General features: G+C 40.2%; 1 protein-coding gene across 1 annotated transcript in view; it reads right to left on the bottom strand.

The window, feature by feature from the left end:
• Positions 1-364: 364 nt before the first annotated feature.
• anos1a (anosmin 1a) overlaps positions 365-19970 on the bottom strand; it is a 21067-nt gene continuing 1461 nt past the window's right edge. The window contains exons 2-14 of the mRNA XM_027161110.2: positions 17752-17799; positions 10981-11043; positions 9876-10098; positions 8901-9085; positions 8214-8343; positions 6909-7117; positions 5832-5973; positions 4788-4898; positions 4042-4130; positions 3538-3709; positions 3186-3403; positions 1948-2092; positions 365-1696 (exon numbers count right to left, since the gene is read on the bottom strand). Coding sequence (XP_027016911.1) covers positions 1647-1696; positions 1948-2092; positions 3186-3403; positions 3538-3709; positions 4042-4130; positions 4788-4898; positions 5832-5973; positions 6909-7117; positions 8214-8343; positions 8901-9085; positions 9876-10098; positions 10981-11043; positions 17752-17799 — 1785 coding nt within the window. The 3' untranslated portion in view covers positions 365-1646. The remainder of the gene's footprint in view (positions 1697-1947; positions 2093-3185; positions 3404-3537; positions 3710-4041; positions 4131-4787; positions 4899-5831; positions 5974-6908; positions 7118-8213; positions 8344-8900; positions 9086-9875; positions 10099-10980; positions 11044-17751; positions 17800-19970) is intronic.

Raw genomic sequence — 19970 nt, 5'->3', positions numbered from 1 at the left:
GCAACTGCTTTGTTTGCACACACAGAAAGACTCTGCAAATAGAAACCAGGAGAATGAGCAGGCTCTAACAGAGCACTTCTCCCTTGTGTGTGTGTGTGTAACCCAAGTGAGATCATTATATAGAGAACAGATAGCACAGTGTGTTAGCCATGATGGGATTTTAGCTTGGCTGGGAATGACGGCTTGCCTTTATCACAAAAGAATGCAGTATCTCCGTGTGCCAATTCCGAACGGCGTTCTGATGGATTATGGATTCCAGGTGTAAGGAAATTTTTATAGACGTTTCTCAAGTGAAAGCATTTTAGTTCATCAGTTGTATCACGTTCAATAAAAAGCAATAATATCTGCTGAGGGACAATACAGATACTGTAGGGTGTGGGGATTTTTTTTAATAATAAAAAATATGTACAGTACACTTTTAAATCCATGGGAATTTACAAATCTATTTTATACAAAACTCCTTGAGAGGATATTTATGATGGAAGGAATACACAATACATTCTCTCTCTCTCTCTCTCTCTCTCTCTCTCTCTCTCTCTCTCTCTCTCTCTCTCTCACACACACACACACACACACACACACACACACACACACACACACACACACACCAATATTACACAGTTGTAGCAAATACAAATACAAATAAATAAGGACATGTAATATATACAGGAATTACACGACAGACAAAATCCCACGATGTGAGAAGCACATGGAAAACAATACACACACTGAGCTTTAGGATTGTTACGGTTTGGAATTTGCACAGTGTTTGCACAATATAATGTGATAAGCTTTGCAAAATGAAAGGAAATATTTGTCTCACATATCTGTATTTATCGTAGCATCGCTATTAAATGAGATCATTTGACTGTAAGAGGATGCACTGTTCTATATATAAAAAATATACACTGTGGCTGACTGCGCAAACCGTAACAACCCTATTGCACTTACAAGGAACTCACACACACGGAATCAGAATCGCTAATCAGCACAGCGAATATGAATCGCAATTTGTATAACTGTAATTTGACACATAGTAAAGGTGCATGCCCACAAATCAGGAAGTCATGATGGGGGGGTAAATATACATGCAGTCGCACACCACTTCACGAGTCCACTTCATTTATGGATCAAAGCAAAGCAAAACTTCTCACCACATGCAACACTGGACTAACAGATTTATTATTATTTTTTTAAACACAGGTTATGTTGAGGTGAAGGTTAACAGTCGGTCTGCTTTCCCGGTTAAGTGCCATTGAAAGAAACGTAATATCAAGGGATAATTAATAAAAAAAAAAAAGAAAAAAAAGAAAAGAAAAACTCACTCAGGTTATAGTTGCATATCCATTTATGATCATTACGTTACAGTTTTTTTTTCGCAGTTGCTGTGTTTTGTTTTTATCACCGTTCTTTCTTTTTCTTCTGGCTCTCTGGTGGATGGAAATCCTTCGTCGAGAACGTCAGGGATCAAGTAATCGCTTTCACAATTTCCTTCTCCTAACTCTCTCGGAGCCAGATGTTTTCGCGGCGTTCCGATCCTCTCGGTGAATGATCCGTTCAATGTTCTTTGGTTCTTTCTGTTCTTTGAGTTCCTGAGGAGCTGAGTTCAGGAGGGGGGGTTAAGATGGTATGTTCCAGTGTAAGCTTCAGTGCTGTTCTACGACTGACCTCAAATGATGCTTTTTCACCTTGGGTTCTACAGATACGGAAGAAACCGAGCAGGCATTTGGTTAATCGAGAAGAACGGAACACATCTGTGCACAGAGACTCTCTTGACATTTGAAGGCTAAGCTATTTAACTATTAATTTCCTTTTAGATGATCTTCATGTTCTCGGTCTCTGTCTCAAGCCCAAGCATAAAAGTTTAAGCAAGATTCTTAACATTTAACACACCCACAGACCATCACGATGTAAAGATAACCTGATATAGAGAAATGAGGTCCTTACTATAGTGTAGGACAGGCCTAGCATAGCCTGGAGTCTGGAAAGTTCTGAATGTTGTTGGGCCCTGACCTCCAGCAGTGATTACTCCCACCTCCAGTCTGTAGACAGACGCCAGCTGCAAGCCGGGGACAACGAGAACTTTCCTATCCTGGAGAAGAAAAACAGGGACAGGGTAGACGTAGTGTAAATACAGAACATCTGAACTAAGGCTGACTAAAGTCGACATTTTCTATTGCTTCATCTTAATCGATGCAGGTAGGACTTTTGCTAGCAAACATTCCATTAAGGGTCTTTTGAAACATGGCAACAAGCAGTACATTCTGGATTCGACTGGCATGTAGACCAGCAGAGAGAAGCGATGAAAATGCTACATGGTACAATGATGTGACAGTATGAGACATGTACTGTATGCATGAGCTCATCAAACGAACTGCATTCCCACTCGCCCAGATTTTCACCTAGATTTGTTAGTGTTTAATCAAAATGAATGAGAATGATTGGCTCTATTAACTCTACAGAGGAGTAGGACATCTGACTAAAATCAGAAAATCAAAACAACCTGAGCTGCTTGAGTGACTTAACAGTCAGCAGCCAAAGTAAAAATGAGGCATGACATTGTGTAAAATGTTTCAATACCGGTCCAGTACTAATCCCCTTATACTCGATCACTAACAAAATGTATTTTTTCAGCACCATCATATCCTACTCGTTTGTTTCCCTTGCTTGTCCCCTGTGATGTGACGTCACTTGGACCCTTATATATATATATATATATATATATATATATATATATATATATATATATATATATATATATATATATAAAAATAAAAGTTGAACTTTTTCAAGATTGGATGCACCGCTGTGCCATAAAATTAAGCAGACGGCAGCGCTTTTTAACGGCGGACGCATTCTGCTTGCCTTGCGATGGCTTCCCATAGGATTACATGTAAAATTTGTGCTGGTGTTTGAGAAAAAAAAAAGGGCCAAGTGTAAAAGCAGCCTAGAGCAGTCTCAGACCTCCCGAATCAATAGAAAAAAAAAAAAAAAGTGTTTCATGCTGCAACCATTTTGTGAACCAAGACTTATAATCCAGACTCCTTTTTTGACTATTAAAATACATGGCTAGGCAGTTCTGTGAGTTTAACAAGCAGCCCAGGTATATGACAAAGGCAGTGGGGCAAAACCCATTTGGCAGCAAAGTGAGGAAGCTGTAAAGTAGAGCTGGATTGCAGACTCACTGGAGGGAGGATCTGGGACTGAGATATGAGGCTGTTGGCCTGGTTGGTTTTGCGTCTCTCAGCCGTGACGTCCGCCCAGGTGACTTGGTAACCTGTGACCTGCTGATGGGGTCGGGTTGCAGCTACCACCCATGAGAACAAAGCCGTCACGTTGCTGTCATGCATCGAGAAGGCTGCAGTAAGGTTCTCTGCCCTTGCCTGGACTTTTGCGGGAGCAGCTGAAAAGAGAAAAACAATTAAAGTGGACGAAAAAAAAAAAACAAAACAGAAATCAGCACAGACTCGTTTACCTACATTTTTGGACAACTTGCTATTCTTATTCATGTGCGAGTATCTGGTAATGGTGACTAACCTGGATCTCCAGGGCAGGAAATGGGTTTGGTGCTCTTTCCCTGAATGGATGCACATGGTGGGGTAGAGAAGGTGGTGATCTCCGCCTGTGCTCGACTCTTGGACCCAACAGCCTGGATGATCACTTTATATTTGCAGGAAAACTGTAGGCTGGGTAAGCTGGCGTAATTCTCCTAAACAAAACATAAATAAAGAATTCACAAACCAAAACATGCAGCAGTTTTATGTCTCTATTGATGTCTGACTCGATATTCTCACCGAGCTTGGTCATGACATGAAGACGTATATTCTACGCCTAATCACGACCAGTGCTTTGGGTTATAAATGAATTCTATTCAGTTTGCTAAATGGAGCTGTTTGTGATTGATGCAGGTGAGAGTTCCCCTTCAGTGTTTCTCACTAGCAGTGATCAATTGTTGTTGCCTGCATTCATTTGTCATCTAGTTGAATTCCTGTCATACCTGTACATTCATGTGAGGTAAGACAGATTAATATGGTACTGTACCTGTGTAATGAGCTTCTCCTGGACTCTGGTTCCATTATGAGAACAAAACTCTGGGAACCACAGCACGCGGAAACGGCTCACATTCGGGTCTGATGAAGAAAAGACACGGTGGCTTTAGCCTTGAAGAAAAGTTCAAGTGCTTTCGACTAAACTAAATACAGAACATATGCATGGTACAAACCGTATCTATGATGTGCGTCAGTGTCTTTTTAAGTATCACTGAGGCCATCTTTAGAATGTACCAAAGTGATAAGACTTTTTAAATCTTAAAATCTCAAATCTGTTTCTCATCCATTTTCTCATCTCATCTCAACCATCTACAAGATCATCGCTGGATTCGAATCCAAGTTTTTATCTTAAAATGATTTATGAACTCTGTCCCTGGATCAGTACACAACGAAGTTCCTGTTTTTTTCTTATATAAAAGAACAAGATTAAAACGACACCATGCTCTCCAGGGTCAGTTTAACATCAGTCACTATCCGTCACTAGTTCTTACTAAGCACTGTAAAGACAGTCATGTCAGCACATGATAAAGAGGACACTGATTTGTATAGTCGTCTGTACCAAGTGGAAAGGCCGCCATTGTTCTTCCTTTAATCCGGATCCTTAACTTTACGATAAGCAGTTTGTTTACACAAAGGCAGATCTGTGCTTTGAGGTAGCAGCTTTTTCAAGCACGGTGCAGGGTTTTTCCCCTGTAGGCCAGGACTGATGAAAGGCATGATCCATCACTTTTCTCTTACCTCGTTTCTTCCAGTAGACTCGAACCTGGAGTTGTCCATCCTGGTAGAACGGTGTGCCCACATCCAAAATGTCTGACTGACCTTTCTGAAGCACAGGACTGGCTGTGGGCTCTGAAATTAAAAGTAGAAAACGATTATATTTAAGTGATTATTATTTGTATAGCGCTTTTAACAATTCACAAAGAATTACAGAAGTATAGAAACAGAAGAGAGAAAAAAAAATTGATGAATTATTGAAAAAATTATAATGAATGAATGAATGCATAAAAGTTTAAAAATTAAGTTAAAAATATTTATTTAATATTTAATTACATATCTAACAATTAAATTAATATTTGAATAGGATCGACATTAAAGATAACAGAAGTTTATATAATATTAATGAGGTGAATATTAATGAATAGTAGAAAGACCTTTTTGGTCAATATGTTTTAAAGAGTATAATTTATGGTAATTTTGTTATAGCTTGTGTTTCAGCAAAAGAAAATCACATCCACAAGGACTAAACGCGAGGTGCCAACACTGCTAATAAGAAAATCCTAGCAGACTGAGAGAAAAAACAGAATTTTACCGCAAAAACCCTAGTGTATGTCGGTGAACGAGAAGGCTATGTTTTTTCAGATGTGCACCAAGCAACAGTAAGAAATAAACAGCTTCTCCATTTTATTGTACTAACCAAAGAAATAAAAGCCACTCGATTTCTACTGGCTCGTAAGACCGAGGCTTGTGACTTCACAGGACAAATTTCTCTCATGTATATTTATATATACTGTATATACTCTGCATGAAGCAAACGTAAATGTTTGCCAGAAGCGAATGTCACATTTTATTTTATTTGTCTTGTCTGACTGCTACTTTAACGTAAAAATCTAATTTTTCAGAGGTTTCCCAGATCCACAAGGGATCAAAAACTGCTATACAGTATGTACATAAGTGTTACAATTGTACGATGTACAAATGCCCCTCTTCTAATGTCTTTGCTTAGTAAGCTATAATGTACAGTACCAGTCACTTTTGCAATAAGTGTCCAAATGAATCACGCACCGGTTTTTGTTTGCTGTGTTGAGAAGCGCAGAATGGACTTGGAGCTCTTGAGAGGAAGCTGCTCCCAATATGACACAGACTGGAGCTCTACTGTGTAAGTCCTGTCCTCCCTCAAACCCTCCAGCTCCACCGAATCAGAATCCTGCACACACACACACACACACACACACACACACACACACACACACACACACAGGACTTCTTAGGATGGACTATTATTATGCACGTTATTATGTTATTATACGTTATTATGAACAGTGTATTGGATTCATCAAGGTTAGTAAGATTGTACAGAGGTATCTGTGAGGTTTTTTTTTAAAAGAAGGTAAATGTGGTTATTTTTAAGCTCAACCTTTAGATCATCGATGAGTATTTTATATGACAGTATGATGTAATTCCACATTTATGTATGCGGTATTTCGGTATGGCCTTGGTAAACCTAATTGCATCATTTTCCTTTTGTAATTGAAGCTTCAAATGCAGCGCGGGAGGTTCCGCATTAAACCGTGGTTTTGATGTGTCCCAGTTCATCCAGTGGTTATTAAAAAAAATTTCGTTTAACGTGAAAATGTCAACAATCCCCCCTCAAACCTTCTTTAAAAAAATGCAGCATGTACATAAAACACAAACATCGCTGCTGCCATGGCCAGAATTGCCGGGGAGGGAAAAAAAACAAACTCCTTAGAAAATGATCTCACTCAAACGAAAACAATTTGGTTGTTATTAAGAGATTTCACACTCTCAAACGCAATGAGAATTGATATGCTGTTTTTGGCCGTGCGCCGGACAGACTCGTGAAGTGCGGCCTTTAGCCAGTGGGTTTTGATGCAACGTGATACCATCCTGGCATCCAGTTTAAGGCTTTTGTGTGATCAAAGGCAAACTCTCTAGTTGTTTATCTTACGCCTCTTTGCACTGTTATACTTCATTTGTTGTGGCTTGTCGAATGAGAAAGAAAAAAGTGGGGGCTGTGTATCGTCTGGCTTCAAGCTAGTGGGATGGATTTACACCAGGTTTTGGGGAAAGAGGATGAACCGAAAATGAGGATGGAAGAAAGATATATTTCCAAGGAATTACCCCACTGATAGTCTTTCTCTTCTTCAGACTGGACGGCATTGTGTGCCCTCCTTCACCGTGTGTCAAGCTCCAGGACACTTTGTAGTGGTTTACTGGGACATCTGGGTCTGCTGGAGGCACCCAGCTCACCTGCACCGATACCGACCTGTCCGATCCAAAGGTCATGTGACTGACCTGTACGTCAGAGGGCACTGGGGGTGGGGACGGATCTGTAAGGGCCAAACAAGACAACACGATTAGTTACGACAGGGAAAGTAATCTTCCCTCCGCTATTCTTCCTCCTTGAGAGTGTATTTTGGGAATTGGTAGTCTAGTTTGTTATGATGTTGGACTACTGATCAGAAGGTTGTGATTTAAAATCCCAGAGCCACTAAACTGCCACTCCTGGGCCCCTGAGCAAGGCCCTTAACCTTAACTCAGTTGCTCAGCTGTATAAATGAGATAAAAGTAAGTCAATCTGGATAAAATGAATAAATTTTTTTTACAACAACTGGATGCATGACCATTTGTCGAAATATATCCCATGTTATTCAACCAAATCTAGAACTATCTTCACTTCAGTAGTTACAGTAAGGTGTTCGACTACTGATCGAAGGTCACCCAGGTGCACCAAGTTGCCACGGCAGGGCCCCTGAGCAAGGCCCTTAACTCTCAGTTGTTCAGGTGTATAAACTGAAATAATAATAATAAAAAAGGAAGTCACTCTGGATAAGAGTGTCTGCTAAATGCTGCAAATGTAACTATCTGCTTACTCCAAAATCCCTTATCATGGACAACAGAGCACATTTGTAGGCATATTTATACACGTCGTACTACTTTTCCACATCTTTATACTGTATTGACTCATAATGCAGAGAATAGGTTTCTTTTTTTAAGTCACATTGCTCTGCTTCCTCATATTGTCTCTTGAGTTTTGTCCTCATTTTGACTCGTTCATTAGGGATCTGTGACTCTACACCCGGATTTCTGTAAAGCTGCTTTGTGACAATGTCTATTGTTAAAATAGCGATACAAATCAACATGCTTGTGTGATCGTTCGCGTAGTGCAAGGACACAGAAATGACTTACGTCTGAGGAAAAAACCTTGTGTGTTATTTGTACAGTTTAACAAATGAAATCCATGTATTTTTTTTAAATATTACATTAAACTTCTTCCGTTCTTCTTCCGTACTTCTTCCGAGTCGTTTTTAGTTGTTTTCTCACTTCAGAAAAAGATTCTTGTCAGATAGCAACTGCACATGTGGTAGATAGAGATTAGGTTGATAAAGCTATTCCTTTAACATGTTTTGATTGAACTTGCTTTACCTTTGGAGGCTCTGAAGTGTCTGCTAGGGGTGGTGTATCCTCTCGTTCCATGTACATTGACTGCTGCTACTCTGAACTGGTACCAGCGACCTGGGCGGGTATCAGCCAGCCACACACGCTCCTCTGAGGTCTACATCAAAAACACAGGCTTCAGTACAACAGATAGAAAGTACAGCATGGTGGTTGGGGGAAAAAAAAAGAAAAAAGAAAAAAAAAAGATGAAAGCTTGACTTATTTCAAGAAAGGCAGCATTGATCAACCAATGAATAGCGTGTTGGATGAAAGGAAAATGGATCTACGTGTTCACCGACACTAAAAACTGGTAGCAAAACATATCTTTCCAGGTGCAGAAGTATATAATACGTCTTTCACCTTGGAATGTAAATGGCGTGGCTTTAAACCTCGTTTAAAAGTACACAATTGAGTCTTAAGGACCACTGCAGTACCTCTGAGGCTACGTTTACACTGTACTTTTGCAAGGATTCAAAGAATACTGCTCTTATTTGCTCTTTCAAATCTAAGCACCATGAACATGTTTCTATCTGTCCTTGGCTCATATGAACATAGGAATACACACACACACACACACACACACACACACACACACACACACACACACACACACACACACACACACACACACACACACACACACACACACACACACACACACACACACACACATACCTGAGCTACCACTTCCCACTCAGTCGCGTCGTCCTCGCTGGGGTGGATGCCATAGTTCCAGCGCCTCTGCAGCACGTTCAGCACCGGCTCAGCCGACACGTTGAACTTGGAGGACCAGCGCACCTCTAACACGCCAGACGGCATCTCCTCAAACACTAGCTCCTTCCTGGGCTTCAGTGGAGCACCTGATCAGTGAGGAATATCAGGAACATATGAGCGTTTATAAGCTTCGCCAGTGTTGTAGGCTTCTTTACTGGATTTGAAAGAACTGGCAATGCTTTTGTTCCTTTACTTAATCAAATTGGTTCTGTTGAGTACAGGAATAAAACAATCGATGACAAGGGTATGTGATGGTTTGCCTGACTATCTGTTACCACACCAAAGTTTTAACAGCATGCCCTGGAGCGCTTTATTTCTCTTACACGTTTTTTAAATATAAAACCCATTAAAGAAGCGAGTTCCTTTTTTTTTTGCTCGTGATTATAAACAGTTCTTCCTGTTCCGATTTCACTTTTGTTTTGTCTTCAAGGTAATCTGAGAAACTGGAAATGAGTTTGTCATTTTTCAGAGAAACCAAAAGGCCTCTCCATGCTGCACACTTTCCTGTTTCATCTGTAGTTTCAGTTTTATTTATGACGGGCGCAAAGCACTGACGACGGAGACGCCTTCCAAAAACTATTTAAAAAAATCATCTCGAAAAGTTGTTGTTCTTTCAGAGTTTTTTTAAAAATGGACAGTTCGTACTACAGAAATGAAAATATTAATAAAAGCAAATTAACATAAACCTTTGAATTTTGTTGGTTTGTTTTTCAGCTTTCCAGCAGAATTCCAGCTTTAAAAATCATGGGTTGGCAAAAGCAGGAGTGAGGGGAGGTGTTTGAACACCCCTGGAGTGTTTAGATATGGCATGCATATGGTTGCATTTACAGATTATGGGGAGAACGGCGTTATCGGGTCGTCTTTGTCGTATTTTACCTCTGTAGAGGTTTCTGGGCGGTTGGCACGTGTGTCCGCAGCCGTTGGCGCAGCACTTCTTGTGGCCCGGACACTCTTTGTCCTCCTCGCAGCTCTCCACACAGGCGGCTGCGAATCCGCTGGCTCGTTCTGGAGCCGGACATTCGCCCTGTTTCAGTAGCATTACAGAGCGCAGGAACTCACAGCTTGTCACACACTCGCCATGACGCTTGGCAAACACACGCTGGGACAAAGAGGACACAGGAAACCGTGTCAGCACAATCACATACATTTGCTTTTAACATGCAGCACTGGTGACCTTTAATTCAGTAATTAAAGCAGGAACAAACCATATGGCGTTCATGTCCAGGAACATCTTTATGTAGCCTTACTTTAGGCAACATCATGGCCAGTAAAAATAGGTTCATTTATGATTTATGTGAATTGGTGTAAAAGAAACTCTCATAGCTGGGAATGAGTGCTTGCTAAATTTGACATCTTATATCATTACATCATGCTTGAAAAATAAAAAAACGCCAAAAAAACATGTTGAACCGTGTATTAGTTGAACCCTGGCTATTGGTATGGTCTGCGTGCCATGCATTTATAAGTAGCCCGAGTGCCGAATTATTAAGCAATTCACGACGTGTACGGTTCGGAAAGCATTCTATCTTTTTGGCAGTAATTATTTGACCAGAGTGGAACCGGTGCTGCATGTGTTATTAATATACGGTATAAAACTGAACAAAGGTGTTGGCACGGATGCAGATCTGTAGATGTTTGAAAAATCCCATTGTTCTTATGATTTTATGAACCGTGTTACAGGAAAGGAGAAACACTGCCAAAAAAATCATTTCATAACATACAAAGTCACATACTCGCACACATTTAGAACAATTACAGGATATAAAGTGTCAACTGAACTCTGGGGGAAAGAAGAAAAAAAACCTAGAGTTTAATAAAAAAAAAAAGGGAAGTTAGTTAAGGTTATTATTATTATTATTATTGTCCAGTAATATCATAGAACAATAGACAATAAGAAGTATTGCAGCCGTTCTGAATCAGAGAGGGATTTTATTTTGCTTACTAAGTGCAGACTAAGAGCAAACTTTATCTTAGCCAGTACCTCGCATGGCTCTCGACAGGATCCGTCCCTCTCGTCCCAAGATTCTTTGCACGGCTCCAGGCACTGCGTACAGACAGGAGAGAGTTAGATTAGTCTACCGCCGGCAGATTTTATAGAAAAGCCGCCCATTAAACTGGCGGCACTGTTGTGTGTCTATAAACTGTTTAGACCCGATTTGCTTTGTGTTCCTCTCTGAGTTGACATGAAAAAAAAACCAAACCCTGCACTTCAGCTTTCAGCAACTTTTGACATTTACATTTAGCAATGCAAATGTACTCTTTATTCTTTTTCCCAGTAATACGCCTTGACATTCTGCTCTCTCTCTCTCTCTCTCTCTCTCTCTCTCTCTCTCCTCTCTTCGTCTTGTCTCCGGTGTCCTCTATGCAGTCAGCCCACAGGGAATCACTTCTCCTCCTGCATGAGTGAGCAGGGGTCTGAACGCCTCGGGGGAATTCGCATTTCCAATTTCATGCTGTATTAATGAGACACGCCGGTCACTTTGCCATAACACTGTTGCTTAAAGGGAGAGTGAAAATAGCAGGGACGCAAAGTTAATCAATCACGTTTTAATTGCGAATTCAAGTTGCCTTAGTTAATTAAACAATATGGTATATAAATACTCACTGGATCTTCGTTTAACAATCGGTTTGCTTGCATACTGTGGGAACATCTTTAATAGTCCTTAGGTTTATAATTTAGTATATTAACCGTTCTCTACAGTAGTTAAGCTTAACTAGCTAATATACTGTATTGTATTTATCATATAAAACACTACCCTTTTAGAATATATTTAAAAGTTTTAGATTTTTTTAAAAATATTATGTACAATATAAACTGCTACAGATTTATTATTTTAAAAAGCATTTGCAACTGCTTTGTCCATTTGAATATTTCTCATTTTCTTCTCATATTTCAGATAGATGGCTCGTTTTTGTTTCCGTGTGAAAGATGAGCTATAAATTCAGTTCCTTATTGAGCACAACGGCAGCTGCTGAGTACAATCTGTTACACTCACAGGGATGTTTAACATAAGGATGTTTAAATGTGTGTGGGTGCTTAGAGGACCGTTTGGGGCCAAACTTTTTCCGAACGAGATTGGGAAAAGCCGTTTATCTCAGAGGGCAGACGTTTAACAAAAAGAAGAACGTGAGCAGGTTGTCGGAAACTATGAATAATGGCGGCGAGGCTGAGGGGTACTGAGTACGAGCAGGACTAGCCTGTTTTATAGAGCACATTGTGGCTAGGAACCTGCTGAAAAAGGCCCGAGGCGAGAGCATACTAATCACCCCAAACACCCTCGGTACACTGGTGGAAGATCCTGCACCCTGCCTATGGTTCCCATGTTCACTCGACTCATAAACACTGGTAGTTCTCTGGTAGCTATTTAAACAGATTTGAACCATTATATCAATCACTGCCTGTAAAAGGCGGGTAAGTATTCATTTGTTTTGCCCGTTCAGTAACAGCTCGTTTGGAGTCAACTGTAACTGATGGCGTGTTTCTTCCTGGGTGATAAACACATAAAAGGGAGCATAATGGAGACTTCATTCATTTTCATTTAGAGATGATTCTAATAAGCATTGAAGAAAAAATATACTCCTTGTTGCCTTTCATTCGGTGTGTGTGTGTTTAAATGTGGTACGCTTTACACACATTAAGCATACTACGACACTCTGGTCACCTCACAGTTAAATACTGAAACGAAAAATAACGACGCTCTCCAGATTCAAATAATCTTTTTACGAGTGATGTGAGAACAGAACACCAGAGCTCACAGCCGAGGCTTTCGTCCAACGACTTGCTGAATTTTTGACCAGGCCACAAACGCTATGTGCTACATGATCATAAACTCCTTTTATTTTATCCTGACTTAATGTACTTAACTTGAAAATGTCACAAATATTACATTACGCTGCCACTTTTGGGCTTAGTCTAGTAGAGTTCTGGGTAAAAGACAAGCAGCGGCTGGACAGTAGATGAGATAATGTAATGATCATCTAGCCACCCTTTCACAAACACAAAGATGTAGTGTTTATTGTGTGATCTATCTTATCAAACTGACCTTGTTTACCGCTTAGATGCAGACATTTAATCTCCAGGCGTTACACTATTCATAAACCTCTCACGCTGCCTTGATGGACCCCGGTATTCAGGAGTACATTCTAATCTGTCGGACTCCGAGCTAACTCGAAGGCTCTCTCGGCTTGAATATATCACCCTCTTATATGATGCATTCCACATTCGGTGGGGAAAACCATAGGACCTGGCTATTAATCACACGCGCCCAAGCCAAGTCTGTAGCCCTGGAGGATTAAAACTACTGGCCCTGAAAAACACGGGAGTACAGTGATCACCTTTCTAAAACCACCCTTCAGCTCGTGCCAAGCTTTCACGCGAGGCCCTGCTAATCCACTCGAACGATCCTGAAAGTGCTGTACCGGTATTATACCCCAGCGCCGGTTAGTTTTCCGCCCCATTTCAGGCGCAAATCGAGCATTCCTTTCCGCGCTGCAAAATAAAGGTTATTTAAGAGCAGCAGACAGAGCTAAAAGAGGTCAGTACAACAACATGCTAACGATCTGGACCTTTAAATAATGATGCACCTGCAGTGTTCTGATACAATTCCTCATGCAATTACAAATCCCTTGGTGAGATTAATTAGTTGTTGATATATACAGTACTGTAGGTACATGATCTCTCTCTCTCTCTCTCTCTCTCTCTCTCTCTCTCTCTTTCTGAGACTTTCTACTTTGACTGCTTCATTCTTCGCTGCCAAGTTGGGACTCTTGAAGTTATCCCAAATAGGGCAAATTTGTTTTTTTCCCCTCTGTCGGCTCCTGTGACATCAAGTTGCTTGTGTTCCCGTCTTCTGCCTCGCTTGCAAGTCGCTTTGGATAAAAGTGAATGTCAAAAGGAATACACAAATGTAAATGCAGGCTATCGGGCAAATCGTAGGTCAGTGCTGGCCATTCAGAACGTGTAGATATCAGGGTTATCATCATGTTTTTTCCTTTGTAATTTCCCACAGGACAAGTAGGTTCAAAACAACCAGGAAATGAAAGAAAATAAAACACTACTCCAACCAGTGAACTGGGCCGGGGGGGCATTACACTGGAGGTTTTCCTTGCCTTTTCTTATAGGCTAGCTAATGAATTTATGATATGTCCAGCCCTGATATATAATCTGCACTTTAGCCAAGACTCTACAAGGCAAATCAGAGATGTTTCTGGCTTCTGGTTTAGGCAGTTGTTAGAAATGTGAGTTGCTGCAGGAACCAAACCACATCAGGACTGTCCATGCATAATGCTAGCTGTAGGTAAAGAGCAGGATGCTCACTCCAGGATTTGAGAACCTGCCCAGCTAATGCCAAAGGACAGAGTGCGTGTGTGTCTGTGTGTAAGTGTGTGTAAGTGAGAGAGAGTGAGAGTCTGTGGTTTCCATTTGAACAAACTACATTTGCTTTACAAAGTTTCTAGGCCAACATTAGTGGGCCCTTCGCCATGTTTTCGCTTTCCTGAGCTTCTTATTCACTGAGTGGCCACAAATGAACGTGTGGACATAATCTCAGCAGCTTAGAGTGTTCTCATGGTATACACTCATTATGCTGCTGACATTTAAATATGGCATACTTAAAAGGCTGCAGAAACGTAATGACATTCAACGAAGTGCAGATTGACGACGGATTTTCTTGTACTGTTAATGACTCTACAGGCCGTTTAAATGGGCAAATCTCTGGACGCACAGGCTGCAGGCTAATCCCTTTGGAGTGCTGCTGAAGTGGTGCTATTGTGTCTCTGTGCTGTGGAGCGGCCAGCTCGCTGATGAAAAGTGACATTCAACATTGGTTTTAGCGCTCGACATGTTAGACAAAGCTACATTTTGACCCATAGTTTGTTTTCTTTGGAGGAAAAAAAAAAGAGGCAATGACTCCAATAAATCAATAAATAAATAATTATTATTATTGTGTTTTTTTATTGTTAAATCACCTATTGACTTTTTTTTATTTATTTTTGGTTTACTGAGAACTTTATTTATGTATTTTATATATTTATTTATTAGCATTATCATCAATATTGTCATGATGTTTATGTTTCACTTTTTGAATCATCATTGTATTTTTAAATATTCAATTTACTTTTTATTATTTATTTATTTATTTGTTTGTTTGTTTGTTTATTTTCTTTTTGGTTTATTGAGAACTTTGTGTTTTATTATTTATTTACTTATTTATTAGTGTTATTATTATTATTATTATTATTATTATTATTATTATTATTATTATTATTATTTATGATTTTCTTCAAATTCTGGCTGCTAAACTATTAACGTTCTAAGGAACTTTAAGTAAATAGATAAACAAGTTTTATTAACAGTTTTCTTTTGTTTTCTTTATTTTGTTTCCCGGCTGTGAAATGACTGACCCGGATGTAATGGATCTACCTACTGCTCGCTTGTAAACTCCTTGAGGATTATTTGTATTCTGGACAGAGAGCCATCAGGACGACACAGTAAACAGTGTAATAAGAACAAAGGCTGACTTTTTGCACTGTGGAGCGTGCGCAGCCGGTCGTGACGATGTTGCCAAGTCAAAAAGACTTTAATCATGCCATGAGATGTGAAAGGCTCTGTTGTGGGATTCTGCTCTAAACATATTGTTTGACATTTGGAGGTTTGGGTGCACCTGAGCACAAAGAAAGAGGAACTGATAAAGATGCGACTCCGGTGACTCTGGAATATCGTTACAGCCCACTTGTGTGACACTGTGAAGCTAATCTTAAGCACAATGCTTCCAGACAGACACTCATAAATAAGTCTGGTTCAATCTTATGATTCAGTTGTGTTGTATTTACTTACTAATTACACGCTAACTACACGTCTGCTTACTAACTAGCCAAAGAGACCTTTTAATTATCTAAATGAAGGAGCTGAGTGAGGTAATAGCGCAAATAAGCCTAGTCAAATAGGTGCAGTGTGGCCTACTGGCAAAAGCTAATGCCGTTACTACTGACTCATGGGCCTTTAAAAGTCTATTTGTCTGCACTTGATGGATCTCTAAAGCAATAAGCGTCTGCTAGAATGAATAGAGAGGAATTGGTGGTGTTTAAAGTGAATTTGAGGAGTGACTCTCTGGAGAAGGCTCTGAAAACGTGTGTGACAGTCAGCCAAATGTTTTCATGGATGGAAGGAGAGAGGTCAAGCCTCTGGATGAACTGTGAGACCACTTGGGGGTGACGTGGGACAATGTGTGCGTCAACTGTAGGGGGAAAAATACCCTCAAACGTCTCACCAGTGACAGTCTGTTTAGGCAGCGTGCTACGACACGGAGATAAGAAATGACTCCGCTGACACAATGTCCTCCCCTGTTTGTAGTGATCTTGACCCCAGATCAGATAAAATGTTTTTTTTTTTGTTTTGTTTAAAGATTATACTGTATGTATGTATGTGCTCTAGATTCTGCTTAAATACATGCAAATGTATGTGTGAAATGGAGACAGATGAAAAAAACAACCCGACTGTGTACCATACATCAGAGAGAGAGAGAGAGAGAGAGAGAGAGAGAGAGAGAGATTGAGATGGTGTTCCATATTTTAAACTGAGCAGCATAATAACGAGAATCAGGGGAAAAATGTGCAGGAGCAGCTTGTCAGCTTTATACCTCTGTGCTATAGTATAAAGCTGACAGATAACATACAGCCAGCCAGCATAAAACCCTCCAGGACATGCTGTTATTGGAAAATAATCAACAACAAGATGGAGTGATGTGGCCAGACGCAGTGCAGACAGAAGGTTTCTAGCATGAAGTGGACTATTTTCCGACACCGGCACGTGAAGTGTTTAATTCCTCTTATACTGTGGTCATTTTCCGACAATTATGATGTTTCATTTATTAAAGAACGACATGTCGTCATTTTTATCCTGAGTTATAACAAAGCCTTACTTTTCTCTCTCTCTCTCTTTCTCTTGACGTTAAGACAAAAAAAGTAGAGACTGCTGAGTGTAGGAAAACTTTAGAAAACACTGGAGACTCCTGACAGGAATGCTACAATATGAAGAGAATTACACCAATTACACTGGTCCATCTTTACGCGGTTCCTATAGAAACGACACCTTAGAACGAGCATAGAAATTTGATCCTGCGATTTGCCGTTGAGCTGGAACTACTCTCTGGGCTGAAGTAACAGAAAATAATTCAACACCTCTGAACCAATCAGAATTGAGAATTCAACGAGGCAACAGTATTGTTCTGCTTGTAGTTTGTCTGCAAACCTGTATACTGTGTATACGTCTTCGGGGCAGCATGATGATGTGACGTGTTTGTGAAGGATTCGCACCTGTACGCTCATATATACATATACGCATATTCATAAATTTGATTTGATCCGAAAAAGAATTTGACCTTACGGTAAATTTAGGAGCCGGCAGAGAAAGAGTACTTGAAACTTATTAAAGCTTGTGGACAATTTATAGACCCCCCCCCCCCCCCAAAAAAAAGCATATTCTTGAGTGCGTCATTTTCACCGTGTCGTTCGTCTCATTCATTTCACACTGATTAATTTTCCAGGAGCTCAGCCAATATATCACACGCTCACGTTAGGGTTTAAAGAACCTAAGAATAATGGTCTGCACTGAGAACCGTCACAATGCTCTCAGCGTGATGTATGATGTCATTACGGGAGGCGGGTGAGCACGCCGATGTTTTTAAAATGACCGATCTGTCCTGGCTTTGTGTCAAGCGGCAACGTAATGCTGTGTAATTTTGACAAAAATTACCTTTGCGCATTGCTTATGGCCTTGACACCAGCCCAGGGATCCATTACTCTGTGGAGAGAAGGAGAGAGGGATACAGCTTAGAACGTGTTACTTATAACGGAACAATTCAGGAGAAAAAACACAGTTCGACACATTATGTGAAAGATGGAAGTACAGCTGGGATTAGCAGAGCTACTGGTAAACTGAGCGGGACAAACAAAGGAAGTTATTGTGTAGATAAAAATGTACAGTATAATATATATATATATGTATATTTAAATATAAGTTGTTAGTTGCAACGCACAACAACATGTCACCTGAGTAACCCTGACCTCAAACTGAACCTGACCTACGTCCACCTGCGAAGACAAACATTCACCTAGGAGACGTTCTGAATTGCTCTGAGCTCAGTCACCTAGGTGCATATGCTGTAAACCTCTCACAACCTCTTCTTATCACAAAGTCTGTTTGCATATTAAAGCTCGTCCTGGCGGGAAGAGTCACAAACATGAGCTTCTTTACGCAGGATTTGTTTACACGGCTCTTGGTTTGTTTCCAACTTCATGATTTCTTCAGCAGGCACCGAACACATGATCAGTGTAAAACACACTACGTGGATGATTTTATTCCTCATGCATCTTTAATCGGACCTGCCGTGGGCAGAGCCAGACAAATCCTTTGTGACCGCTGAAACAGGATCAATAGCCAAAGCCTAGGGCAAGAGCACGGTGTAGTTCACGTGTGTTTGTGCCATAAGCTTCATCCAGATCTTTTTGCTGAATGCATGATTTATGAAGTTTAACAGAAAAAAATGCACTGAAATTTCATAATCTTTAAACACCGTAACATCATTTGAACGGTTTTGCCTGGCTCTGTTTCTTATGTAAATGCACAAAATGATCAAACATGACAGCGTGTGCTGTTGCAATGTAGTTACACCCTCAGGATCATTCCTTTCCGATAAAAATACATCCTTAAATAATCCTTGTATACCACAATAAGACAATTTTCTTTTATGTGTTAATGTACAACCCATACTCCTTTTTTAATCCATTTAATGGTGTGGCATGTGAACCTGTTAGCTCCTGTTATAACATTCTTGTAGCTATAAACACTCAGTCCTGCAACAAAGAAAAAAAAAAAAAAAAAAAAGAAGATGAAGAACAAAACACTGTCCTGAAGTGCGAACACTGGAGACTCCTTAGATAAATGTTAAAGAAAGGTTCATTATGATTATATGTTTTCCTTTGTTAAATGTTGACGATTATTACACATGGATTATGTGTTCAGTCAGCTATTACTTTAGAAATTATAATTAATATTTATAACAAGAACATTAATAATATGCTGTGATTTGACAGAATAAATCAACCCCTTCAGACCAATCAGATTTGAGAATTCAACAGCCCTGTGGTAAGTAAAGCTCGATAAACAGACCACCCTAAAAGCATGCCTCATTTCCTTAATCTCTCATCAGCGTGACCCTGGAAACCTCTGTGACCTTGACAACGGCTCATGGAACAAACCCATTGGAATAAAATTTCATGGTTACACTTTCTATCTTCAATCTAAAAAGGGAAATAATTGACAAAATACTTCTCGTCATCCTGAGGGAGCTTTTCAGAATTGGGCGCTGTAGATTGTGGTCACTGGCAAATCAAAGGAATCCACTGAAGGATCTACGAGGCAGATGGCGGCTGTAAGAACACTGGCTGTTGTTTACAGAACAGTGGCCTTTCTTTTCACTTCCCCAATGAGCACCATGTCCGTTTTCTGATAACGTTTCCTAGGTCACTGAACCAAACAGATAAGCACGTGCGGTAAGCGACGATGATGTGATCGGCCTTCGCTCGGTGTGTTCTCACACACGATGACATCACGGGTGCTCGCTTCTGGATAAATGTCTTTTGGCTTTAAGACGATTTCTTTTTTCTTCAAGTAATTGGGAACACAACACAGGATTGCCTTCTTTGGCTTCAGGCCAACTTCCCAACACAAAGATTAAAGGACAGAGCTACTATATACACATTATAGTATGGATTTGTAGAATGAATGGAAAAGATTGCATACACAGTTTTTCTCGCCGTGTTGAATCACGCCAGACTGTGCAGACTCTGAGGCACAGCTTTCTCAAAAGGGCATGCTAAATGAGTCTGGCTGCTCTTTAGTGGGGCAGCTGCTGTTCATTGAAAACAACATAATTCATGATCACGCTACAGAAGAAGGGATGAGTACAGGCA

This window comes from Tachysurus fulvidraco, chromosome 18 (assembly GCF_022655615.1).
Source record: "Tachysurus fulvidraco isolate hzauxx_2018 chromosome 18, HZAU_PFXX_2.0, whole genome shotgun sequence".
NCBI classification, from domain to species: Eukaryota; Metazoa; Chordata; class Actinopteri; order Siluriformes; family Bagridae; genus Tachysurus; species Tachysurus fulvidraco.
Note: the sequence above shows the minus strand (reverse complement) of the source record. Positions and strands in the feature narration are given on the sequence as shown.